The sequence below is a fragment of the Chlamydotis macqueenii genome, chromosome 15 (assembly GCF_036417535.1).
Source record: "Chlamydotis macqueenii isolate bChlMac1 chromosome 15, bChlMac1.mat, whole genome shotgun sequence".
NCBI lineage: Eukaryota > Metazoa > Chordata > Aves > Otidiformes > Otididae > Chlamydotis > Chlamydotis macqueenii.
In genome coordinates, this window is record NC_141570.1 from 11,897,586 (window position 1) to 11,909,853 (window position 12,268).

The 12,268-nt window shown below is 41.6% G+C and overlaps 1 protein-coding gene across 7 annotated transcripts in view; it reads right to left on the reverse strand.

Moving 5' to 3' along the window:
- GLYR1 (glyoxylate reductase 1 homolog) overlaps window positions 1–12,268 on the reverse strand; it is a 28,463-nt gene that overhangs the window by 12,477 nt on the left and 3,718 nt on the right. For 6 of the 7 annotated variants that reach the window (XM_086760231.1, XM_086760229.1, XM_086760230.1 and 3 more), the window contains 2 exons: window positions 3,625–3,763; window positions 2,786–3,028 (listed from right to left, as the gene is read on the reverse strand). In XM_086760231.1, the coding sequence (XP_086616357.1) occupies window positions 2,786–3,028; window positions 3,625–3,763 (382 nt within the window). The remainder of the gene's footprint in view (window positions 1–2,785; window positions 3,029–3,624; window positions 3,764–12,268) is intronic. The other variant, XM_086760235.1, reaches the window with a different exon arrangement.

Here is a 12,268-nt window from a genome sequence, read left to right on the forward strand (position 1 = left end):
GAGGTGAAGAAAACATGAACTGCCAGGGAAGGAATTCAACCACAGTTACAGCTTCTCGAGAATCCATTCTTCATATGGAAGAAGAATCATGTAATCATACAACGAGCAGAGAAGCAAACAAACACACTCGATCCAGCATTGTCCTCCGACAGATGCAAAAAGCTAAACAAATGGGTGAGGAACATCACCACAGTCAGAGGTCTGAACTCTTCTAATCCTCCACTGGCATAAAAAAGTAGCCTACCTGTTAACAGCAGAATCTTCAAAGCATGAGGCTGATAGTCACATCTGCTCAAGTTTGCAGAATCCACGAGACAGAACTTGGTATGTGGACTGCCCCATTCACTCAACAGGCCCCGATTTGTAATGTCAGGATAATACTTAATGCACCAGGTTTTTTACTGTTGAGCAGATTAAAGTTTTTCTTTCTTACTTCCCCAAGATACATAGGTTAAAATAGGTCTTTATGCTGTAGGTCACAGACATATGCTGTAGACATATAGGTCTTTACGCTATACGAAAAGAGTGTGGAGGACTTCCGGATAGTATGCATTATCTTCCTGAAATGAGGGTTCAGAAATGGAATCACAATATCTTCCCTCCAAAATTACTTCCTGAAAATGCACGATATACCTTAGTGTCCATGCAGAACCACAAGAGAATAGCACTCTGCAAAAAAAGGTAAGAGCAAGACTCCTGGAGGTAACCTAGATTGTCACAACTGTTTCATCTGTTAGCAGGGACAATTTAGACATCAGTCTCCAACCTTAAAGTGTCTTTTCAGTCTAGGGAGAGCCTTGCACACTAAAATTCTCTCCTTAGAGACGACGCTGCTGTTTCAGCTGGCACATCATGGATGAAACCTTCTCTGATACCCAGCAAGTCATGTTGGTCCTTTGAAAATATTCATATAAGCTTAAAAGCGAGAGTATTTGAATGATCATGTATGCCTACAGAGCACTTCTAGTACACCTCAGCAACAACTGGATTCTTGAATTTTGAGCATCCTTCTTACTTGTAAAGCCAGAATTTGGGTTATGATGGGGCAAAAACCCCCAAATCCCAACCCTACAGTAATTCAGGTCAGCGACATAAATATTTTCTACCCTGGGCCTAAAAATTTGGGAAAATTACAAGAATCAGGCAAGAAGATAAGATTTTAAAACTATTTCACAGGCTGAAAAATAGTATTAAGGCAGCACTGTTACATTTTCATGGCAATTTCTTTAATTGTTGGTACCATACTTTCCAGAAGCTATAAGGCTACTTTCCTCCATTAGCCTGCTTGTTTTCATCGTCTGTGGCCAGACATTTATCACATAGCTGGCCATCTCTTTGTGATAAGCTATTTAAAACCACTCCACTTGCAATTTGCCAGTAAAATAATTCCTACTACCACAATTAACTCACTGAGGTAGCTAATACAGTAAAACCTAAGCATGCCATGTATCAGCACAATTAGAATTCTCCCAGACATTAGTTTTGATCAATTTTTGAATGAATCTAGCTTAAAGACACAGAAGCATTTTGCAAGTGGGGAAAAAAAAGGCCTTGTGGCTTATTGTAACAGAAATATGTGAAGATAAAACATGCTCATAGCAAGACACTTTGAAAGGTGAAAGTATGTTGCCAGTAAAGTGTTTTCCTGCATCAGTCAAGCCACAAGTTCTGTAATTATTAGTAAGAATTCAGAAATATGCATCCATTCCTCCCCTCCCCAAACTCCCCCCAAACGGAGAAACGGATGGGCTTTGTTATACGGCCTGATTTAACAGAAGCTGGCTGGAAAGAAAAGCCAGTATTTCCTTCATAGCTAATATCTGAGATAATCAGCTTCATTTTACTACATCAAGAAAGAGTTTGCTGTTCAATCAGCGATGGCAAATCCAGTCACAATTTTGGAGATCAAAGACTACCATCTTGACTCATATCCTGAAGTGCACTGAAAGCAGAGATGTTGAAGAACAGGTGAGCAAGCAGGCTGCTGCACGGCGTATCAGCTGAAGTCTCCCAAAGGTCTTCAGATGCAGTTTCTGATGGAGCGTGTGCATTGTAATAATCCACTGAAATAACTATCCATTTGGAAAAGGAAGATCTGGACCACAACAGTGAGTTCCACAATAAAAAAGCTGGAACTCTAGATGAAGGTAGCCAAATTATTGGCAGCTATCGTTGCTGCCACAACATCCAGAAATAAAAGGGAAGTAATGGGGATAAATAATAATGCTCCAAGGTTGGACCTTTATAATGGAGGATGGAAATATATCCTGTAACAAAGAAGCTGAAATGAACACAATTAATTCTTCTGGCAGATTCCCCAGGCTACAAGAGTTTCTTCTTTAAGCCCTAGCACTTCAGAACACCCCACCCTCTGTAAGTACTGAGGGTGAAGTTGAGTGACTACTGATCACTTAATCACACAAAGCAGATGAGATGGAAGAAGTCAGGAATCGGATGAAGATCCACATCTCTTCACTAATCCTTCCCACACAAACTGAACTTGAGGGATGGCAAGATGAAAGGCGGAGTCTCACGATACAGCTCTTAAGCCCTCTCAAAGATATGAACAGAGCCACTCAAAATAACTAACCGGTAAAAATTACAGGAAGAATCAACAATATGCTTCCCAAAGGTATCAGACAGCCAAATGACCTAGAAGTAGCAACATGGAACAGCTTAAAAAAACCTGATACTGAACTGACTCTTCCTGCTGGCCTGTTAGTGAAGGTGCCTAGAGTCCGTCTGCAAAGTCCACAGGGCACTGGCGGACATGCACAACACAAACCTTCTCATCCTTGGGTGGACGCCCCCGCTTTCGGGGGCTCTGATCCTGGGCTCTTTTCAAAGGTGATTTTGATCCTCTCTCTGACGATACAGAAGAGACCCTCTTTTTTCCTTCCCCTGTGCCCTTCTTCAACTTCCCTTCAGACAAACTGGCTTTGCGTTTCTCTTCACCAGCAGATTGCTTGCCTCTTTCTTCACTGGAATTACGCCGATTCTTCTCTTCATTGGAGTTATGGGAAAATGCCTGAGAGATTACAGAATAGAAGATGGTAAGGAAAGAAGAGAAGAGCTGGAATGATTTTCATGCAAAACCAAGGATGTGAAGGACCCTGTGCTGATTACTATCAAGCAAAACAACAGCACAGTAACTTGAAAACTAGATACTTGTTAACCCTTTGAAGTCGGTGACTGAAGTTCCTGGTTAGTTCTCCTGCACAATCGCATCAGTTTAAGTAAGCGAGTAACAGAACAGGCCACTTGAAGACTTGCTGGGAGTGCATGCACATATATGCATTTCCAATATAATAAAGACAAGATTAGTAGATATCACATAATAGCTCAAGACTTAAGACTGATTTCCCTAGTCATCATAAGCAGATCAGTTAGCCTCTTCAGCTTCTCCACCAGTTTAACAACGCTTTTTCCCCACCAAACAAGACGAAATGGAGAAGAAGAGAGGATGGGGGGTGGGGGAGAGGGGGAGAAAAACACCAAAGGAATTAAAATGAGCCCCTCCTCAACATGTCAGAGGCAACAGTCTCCTTTCATATAGAATCACATCTGACCATCATTCATGACAAGACTTGTTTTGATGCACACACTTAAAAAGAACCCACTCACCTGGTCTTTGCCTTTGGTTTTTCTAAGAAACTCCTCTACAGCATCCACGGCTTGCTGGAAGCGCTTACCCTTGTTAATCTTTATCATTTCCTCTTTGTGCAGGTGATAAGGTTTCAGTTGCTCCACTTTGATCCAAGCACTAGAAACATTAAAAGAAGTTAGTTATATTCTCCAAACAGTAACTTTCTCAACAACGCCACTTTTAGAAACACAGATACACATTTTTTTCTCCAGAGCACCCGATGACAGCAGCCCAAACTCACTTGCTTTCTACAACCTGAATGGCTGTGATTTCTGCTTTCACTGAGAACTTTCTTCTGGCAATTTTACTTGGTTTCTCTCTCAAGTTTTATATCCTCTGATTTTAGCAGTTCTCCGCTCTAAGCATTATTCATATTCTCTATCAGCAAGACAGCTTTTGGATGCAATCATAGGTACTTGTTTAGAAAAAAGGCAGGCTAGTGACTGCTCTTGTATCACCAGGAGGAACACCCACAATCACATGCCTTCACGTAAGGTAGCCAGTAATACAAATCTGCTTGAGAGGCTGTTCTAAGCCATCAATCCTTTCCTCAAACATACTGTGCACACACAAGTGTCTGCAAAAACTGGAGAAAAGAACAAAACTATGTATCTCACAATGGTGCTGACCACAAATAGAGCAAGCATAAACATCACAGCTCACTGCTGAACATATTTCTGATGTACCTTGATATTATACAGAAAAACAACATTTTAACTTTTGAGGAAAAAGAAGTGTTTTCTTCACCGTTGATATTTTAAAATAAACTGGTACAGTAGCGGAGTATTAACCTGACTACAGCCCTATGAGGAAGTTCAAATTACTTCCCTGTTTCCACTTCTGCTAAACAGGACTTCTTGACATTCACCAAATGGTTAAGTGGTCAAGTACAGGGTGACAAGTCCACTTTCCTTCAAGCTGACAAGCTCTTCTATCACTCCTTCACTGTGGCTTAAGGGAATGCCTTTGCCTTCAACATTCCTTGTGGCTCTCACAGAGATTGGACTTCCTCTCTCCCCAGATCCAAGCCCAGGGTTATCAGCCACACTGTTACAAAGCTATTTCCATCCTACTGAATGAAAACAGACCTGTGTAAGTTTTAGAAAAGCTCTTCCTGAGCTAGGATGGCAAACAGTGCTTCTTAGTACACAGCAGCCCAGCACACGGTAAAAACCAGTCAAACTGATCTTCTCTGGTCCCAAAACATTTCTATGTTACAAACACTGACTAGCCACAATTATGGGTTTTAAATATTCTCTAGTGCAGTCTAGCTCCTGACACTGTAAGCATCATGTTATACAGCTAAACTGATCATAAAGGTGAAAATAATAATAATAATGCTTGGCTGGATCTTGCTTGTCCTCTCTTCACAAAGTAGTAAAGCTCAGTAAACTCTTTAAAATTTCACAGAGACCTTTCTCTTCACTGGCATTAGCCATTGTTTGTAGTCAGGAATCAACTTCCTTAAGGTAGACTGAAACTTTTTGGGTCACCACTTCGAGAGATGAGGCCTCCTGCTTGAACTGGTTGTATAAAACACTCTCATCCTCTCCACGCTACCAGTATAGCCTATACCATGATTCCACCACAGCCTGGAAGCAGAACCCAGTACTCTTTTGCATGCAAAGCTGAATCCTCTTGCTTAGTTCACATAATCTTCATAATGACTGACTTAACGTAATATAACAAGACAAAACACTACTTTCAGACTAAAGCCTGCTGTCCAGCAGCTATTCCGAGAATCGCTCCTAGCGGCACAGACATTGTAGTGAAACATACCTTAAAACTCTCTTATATTGTAAAGCTCCTCTGTGTGGCACTCAGTGACAAAGCATCCCTAGGTACTAGACATCAGCTCATGAGAAGCCCTTCCATTATGCACATAAAGAAAAGAAAATTTTGGAGTAGATTATAATAAAGCATGTTAAATGTTGTTACCAGATTTGAATTTCTAAATAAAAATAACTTTTTTTTTTTCTATCAAGGTGTTCTCTTTGGTTTCTGCACTTCCTATCCCTCCTCACTGCACATGTTCATTAGCTTCCTCTCTCACTAGTTTTCCTTGGGTGTGGAGAAAGCCTGAAGCACAAAGCTTTCTGGCTCCTGGCTTTGAAGGTGCATCTTGGCACTTGTGATCCCCCAGGACAAAGAGCTAGCTGAAAAAAAAAGAAAAAGAGATCTCAAAAACAAACAAAAAACCCAAACAACCCCAAAACAGTCTTTTCCTTTCCAGTTTATCCTGTGTCACCGACCTGGACAAACCTCTGTAAGATATGACCATGTCTTTTGATACCAGATGTCCATTAAAGCATTTGTGTGCAATGTTTCAAATACTTGAAAACAAAAGAACTTTCCACCAAACAAAATCATTCATGTTTATACCCAAGATCTCTGCCTGCTAAGCAATAACCTCAGTGACAATGAAGGCAGATCTTTAGATAAGAGGTCTCTAGGATGCAACATATAAAAGGAACTACTATTTCTCTCCTGACTCAGCAAGAAATTAACACCCTAGAAAAGCATTAGTGAGATTACATTACTGAAGATGTCATATTTAAAATGAAGTTGTATTCATGCTGCTGCACAGAGTCATCTGGTACCTGTAAACAAGGAGCTAAATGGAAAGTGAAAAGATGTAGAAGAGATATGTCAGTAATGGGTTTCTCTGCTCATTTCTCCATATCCTTCCTCATCCTCTCCAAAACATCATTCTTATAAAACCACTATTCATGCAAAATCCATGTCACATTCAGGAACAATAATCAAAATTCAGAATTCTTGTAAAGCAGAGGCAAGTACAAAAGTGACCCAGAGCTGTGTGAGAACAGTGGCACAGAAAAGATGCAACCAGAGATATCAGATTTAAATCCATGATATGCTTGTCACTCTCTTCCAGTCTGAAGATATAAATTCCCAATGATAAAGCGGAGAAAGGAAAGTGGAAGAATATCCCCAAAACTCACCTTTTTACAAGCCTTACAGTCTGGCACAGAAAACAGTGGCATTGTATCTCCAAATTTCTATTACTTACTACAGTCTGGGAAAATCGCCATAAAGTTTTTACACTGTAGCAGTTTAGATGTCCACATTAAATGCTAACACAAGCAATTTTGAAAGTCAAAAGAAAACTGCTTGGTTATTTATAAGTCCAGGGTATATGACCACACAACAGAGAAACTAAGACTGGTTTCCTGCTGTTCACAGAATCATAGAATGGTTAGGGTTGGAAGGGACCTTCAAAGGTCATCTAGTCCAACCCCCCTGCCAGGAGCAGGGACATCTCCACCCAGATCAGGTTGCTCACAGTCCCGGCCAACCTGGCCTTGAACGTTTCCAGGGATGGGGCATCCACCACCTCTCTGGGCAACCTGGGACAGTGCTCCACCACCCTCAGTATGAAAAATTTTTTCCTAATATCCAATATAAATCTACCTCCCACTGTCTTAAAACCATTACCCCTCATCCTATCCCAACAGGCCCTGCTGAACAGCCTCTCCCCATCTTTCTTGTAGGCCTCCCTGAGGTACTGGAAGACCGCTGTAAGGTCTCCCTGGAGCCTCCTCTTCTCCAGGCTGAACAACCCCAGCTCTCTCAGCCTGGCCTCAGCAGAGCTGCTCCAGCCCTCCCATCATCTGCGTGGCCTCCTCTGGACCCTCTCCAACAGCTCCACGTCCTTCTGATGTTGGGGGCTCCAGAACTGGACACAGTACTCCAGGTGGGGTCTCACCAGGGCAGAGTAGAGGGGGAGAATCACCTCCCTCGACCTGCTGGCCACGCTTCTCTTGATGCAGCCCAGGATGCAGTTGGCCTTCTGGGCCGCAAGGGCGCATTGCCTGCTCATGTTGAGCTTCTTGTCCACCAGCACTCCCAAGTCCTTCTCCTGAGGGCTGCTCTCAATCCATTCCCCGCCCAGCCTGGATTTGTGCCTGGGATTGCCACGACCCAGGTGCAGGACCTTGCCCTTGGCCTGGTTGAACTTCATGAGGTTGGCACGGGCCCACCTCTCCAGCCTGTCAGGGTCCCTCTGGATGGCATCCCTCCCTTCCAGAGTGTCGGCGGCACCACACAGCTTGGTGTTATCGGCAAACTTGCTGAGGGTGCACTCCATCCCACTGTCCATGTCGCCGACAAAGATGTTAAACAGGGCCGGGCCCAACACGGACCCCTGAGGGACACCACTCATCACCAGTCTTCTCCTGGACACTGAGCCGTTGACCACCACTCTCTGAGTGCGGCCATCCAGCCAACTCCTTGTCCACCGAGTGGTCCGTCCATCAAAGCCATGTCTCTCCAGTTTAGAGAGAAGGATGTCGTGTGGGACAGTGTCAAAAGCTTTGCACAAGTCCAGGTAGATGATATCCGTTGCTCGTCCCTTGTCCACCAATGCTGTCACCCCGTCATAGAAGGCCACCAGATTGGGCAGGCACGATCCGCCCTTGGTGAAGCCATGCTGGCTGTCACCAACCACCTCCTTGCTCTCCGTGTGTCTTAGCATGGTTTCCAGGAGAATCTGCTCCATGACCTTGCCAGGCACAGAGGTGAGGCTGACAAGCCTGTTAAAAGGGAATGCCTCAATTTTCATCAGTAAAACAACTCAAATGGTTGACCTCTGAAATTCAGTATGTAAACCTCTTAATGGGAAAAAAACAAAACAAAACAAAACAAAAAACCACATAAAAATGACCACAGTAAATAAGAACAAACCTCCATGCAGCTAACAGAAGGCGATACTTAGCAAAAGAAAACAAGTATCAGGGCAACAATGAAAGAAATTCTTAGATTTTTTCAAATCTGTGCAATAAAAAAATTTTGCAAAGTACCTACACATCCAAAGACATCAGTAAGAGGCAGAAAAGTTTTGACTGCAGTAATTTTCGGCTACCGTACTCTGCAAATTCCAGCTGCCAGTACCATATAGCAGTCTGGCTACAGCAACATAACTCTGCACGGGATAATTTGCCTAACTGAGAAACACCAGCAATGTAAGCTAACCCTCTCCGTCATCTTACCCTTACCCTCTGGCTCCTCAGATGGCCAAAGAGCACCGTGTCCAGCACCTGACAAACTTTAAGCAAGTGTTTTCTGATGTCAGGACCTGAAAGAACATTTTAGAAAGACTACATCCAGAAATTTCTCTCTCCTGGAACATCAGGGAGAACACTGGCAGAAGAGGGTAGGTGTTTGCATCCCAACAGGATATGGAAGACGGGAAGGCAGCAAGTGCTGTGCCTGATGGAAATACGTTGCAGATTATTATACTTATCTTAGATTGCAAGCTTCCTTTAATTTTTCCTTAATATATTGAATTAGGAAGTGCACCTTGACCCCACTACATATAGTGAGACTATTTAGTTTTCTACTGATGTTTCAAAAAGGTGCTGTCAGTAAGAATGGACTGCAAAGACTGCAAAGTCTTCCAATTAAGACTTTGATACACATGACTTCAAGACCATTTGGCTATTACGGAATATCTAAGGGGGGAAGAGGGTAGGATGAGAGGTGGGTGAGTGTGTTTGAACACGCATCTCTGATGACTGCAGGACTCTCCCTACTACTTCTATGACACATAGTAGAATGACACCTTCAAAGCAAGGGTTTTTTTCAGTTTTGACAATGTCATAATGAATTCTGAGGCAGGCCATGAAACCTAAGAATATTTTGAACTGTGTAAAGCACACCAAGAAAGACTTGTAGGCTATGGACCTGCCAGGCTACTAGTTCTGACTACTAAGAGCAATAAATGCACGTATACAGCAACGTGTAAGTTCTTACATTGCAGTACTTGACTACCGGAATCATCTACAAATATTTCCTATGACAAGATTATAGCTTGGGTAATAAAAGGGGATCTTAAAACTACCTGAAAAAACACAGTTAGAAACACAGACAAGAGGTCAAAGTTCCATTGCTATTTAGAAAGACTAAATTAAAAATGTTGCTTATACTCCCATAATTGGATGTTGTTACACGCTTGCCAGGTCTAGTGGCAGGAAACATCTTATTGATTTTAGATAAAGAATCCTTTTAACGTGACTTAGTCTAAGACGAGACATTCGGAAAGAGAACTCCAAGGCAGACTACAAAAATCTCCTTATTAGTTTGGAGAACAAGTTAATAAGAGACATTACATGAGTATGTGCATCACAATTAAGGCAATCACTTAGAATAGCACATGGAAATTACATTACTATTACGAAGATCAAGGTGGCTTTCACTGTGGTAAACCATAGGTGTACTTCACAGTTTAAACATATAACCAAGTTCTTCTTCCATGGGTAGAGAATTCTTATCTTCCAGAAGATCTGTGACTTTGAAAGTGACAGAAGCACTTTCCATGAACACAATAAACATACGGACCACAGAGCTCAGCAGAACCTTTATCAAAAGCCAGGTCTTAGAGCACAGTCTCTAAGAGACAGTATGCACTCATGCTCTCACTTTCATGTCTTTGGCCAAAACTACTTACAGCCTGCCAGTTAATGTATTTCCATAATCACTGCAGCATCACACCAGGCCAGTAAATATCAGTGTGCAATTCACAGGGAAAGAAAAAAAAAAAAAAAAAGCATTTTCGTCCATGCCATATCCAAAGCTATTCAGAACTTCAGAAATAACCAACACTACACCAAAACCACTTCCAAATTCACCAGTATTTTTTATTCACCCGTCCACCACACTCAGATGCATGCACACTAGTTCTTACTTCTAAGCAGCTTTCTCCTTAATCTTTGGTATGGCAAACTGGAGCCACGTAAGTCAGGAGGAAACAATTTTTAACTAGCCTGAAACAGTGGCATTTCTGGTCACAGCAGTCACTTGGGAATCCTCAGAAGAAAATAAGACCATCAAGCCTGAGATTGCCTACCCATCAACAAACTGGCTGGCAACCACCCTCAGAAGTTTGTGAGACGGATTCTACCCAGCAACTAGCATCACCTTCACCTGACACACACAGGACAACAGGCAAATAGCTTATATCTATATCCTCACCTGTTAAACCTTGACAGAGTAAGGCAGTAATAGAAGAGTTGTAAAAATGGACCAGTAGTATAGTAATGTCAGTGCACAAACTTCAAAGTGGCAGAAAGAGTGAAGTGCGAGAAAAGAGAAGCAATGTGCACTACAGTATCAGTATGAGTCAGTGTACTCATCACACCACAGACTACAGTCGGTGATGGAGCTTTGCATCCTCCTATTCCTCATGCTGTTCATTATTGTAGAGTAGTGACATTTTGTCAGTTATGTATTTCCACTTACTGTTTACACACACCTAGAAAAAAGTATTTGCAAAACACATTCGTTCACTTGCACAAAATAAGTAAAGGGATTTTCTCTTCATGCTCACATTTCAAGCAAAATTGGTTGCATTTTTTTCTGATTTGGTTCATCGATTATGCTCAAAGATAAGGATGTTCTCAAGCACCACACTGGTTAGAACAGCACAGTTCTAACCAGCACACTCTTTCGAAGTTCCAAGTCAGGACAGAAGAGGCACACAAGCTTCTCTGTGTTCCATCCATCAGTATTATTTTAAAAGGAGAACATTTATTTCTATTTCATTTTCAGGTAGGGTATGCCAAAGTGAGCAAACTTCTAAATCACGGTTATCTAGCAGGAAATTATTAAATTGCACACAAGACAACGACTACACTACCTTTTGGTGCCAGATGACTGGATTTTCCCTAGCCAGAGCTCTAGAACAGTGCAATAAATCCTGATTATTTTGCAGCTCTGACCTCCTCATTTGCAATCACGCTGCTAATCTCAGCTACAGTACCCCAGACATATGACCATTTTTTCCAAACTTGTCTTAATACAAAACATCTCTGTATTTGATTCAGTAACATGAAACAGAAGAATCGAGAACAATCTCCTCAAGTTTTAGAACTTGATTAGCTCAAATAACCATGTTTAACAATGCCACTCCCAAAAAACACTCTCTGCCCTCAAATCAACTTTCACTTGCCTCACATTACTAGAGATCCAACAAACGTTCCTGTTAGTATGCAGCACTCACTGCTACTCTACCAAGTTTAGACCTCAGTTCTTAATGGAAAATTATTTTTAAATATTGAGCAAAAATAATTTAACAGTCAAAAATAACTTTCTTAAGAAACATGCATTAAATGGTCTCAGTTCTATTTACCTTCTTTCCAAAAAGTAAATATTTTTCTAGTCTTTCGCAGATATTTCTAGTTTTCTCCCTTACTGTATGACTTAATGCAAAATAGCAGAAAATAAAGGGGAAAACCAAAAAATCAGAAAAATAATTTTCAGTTTCATTAAATACTTAAGTTCTCAGGTTTGGGGTTTTTTTTCCCCAGTTTGTAAGCATCTAAGGCAACTATGATTCTGTCCGCATGTTTGGATTCAACAAATTCTACTTTGCAAAAAGGTAGTCTACAACAGTTTTGGCTTTCCTATACCGTAAAGTCTTCCCAAAGCACAGCAAGAATGTTTTCAGTCACCAGGTATGACAGTATATTATTTTACAAATAGCAAGTTTATAGCTGTTCTATTCTTCTGGCAGAAAAACAAATGGATACTCTTAGCTGTGCCTTTCTTATACATGGTTACAGGCTAAAATCTAACTCAGTCACATCACATTTACTCCTCTAAAAA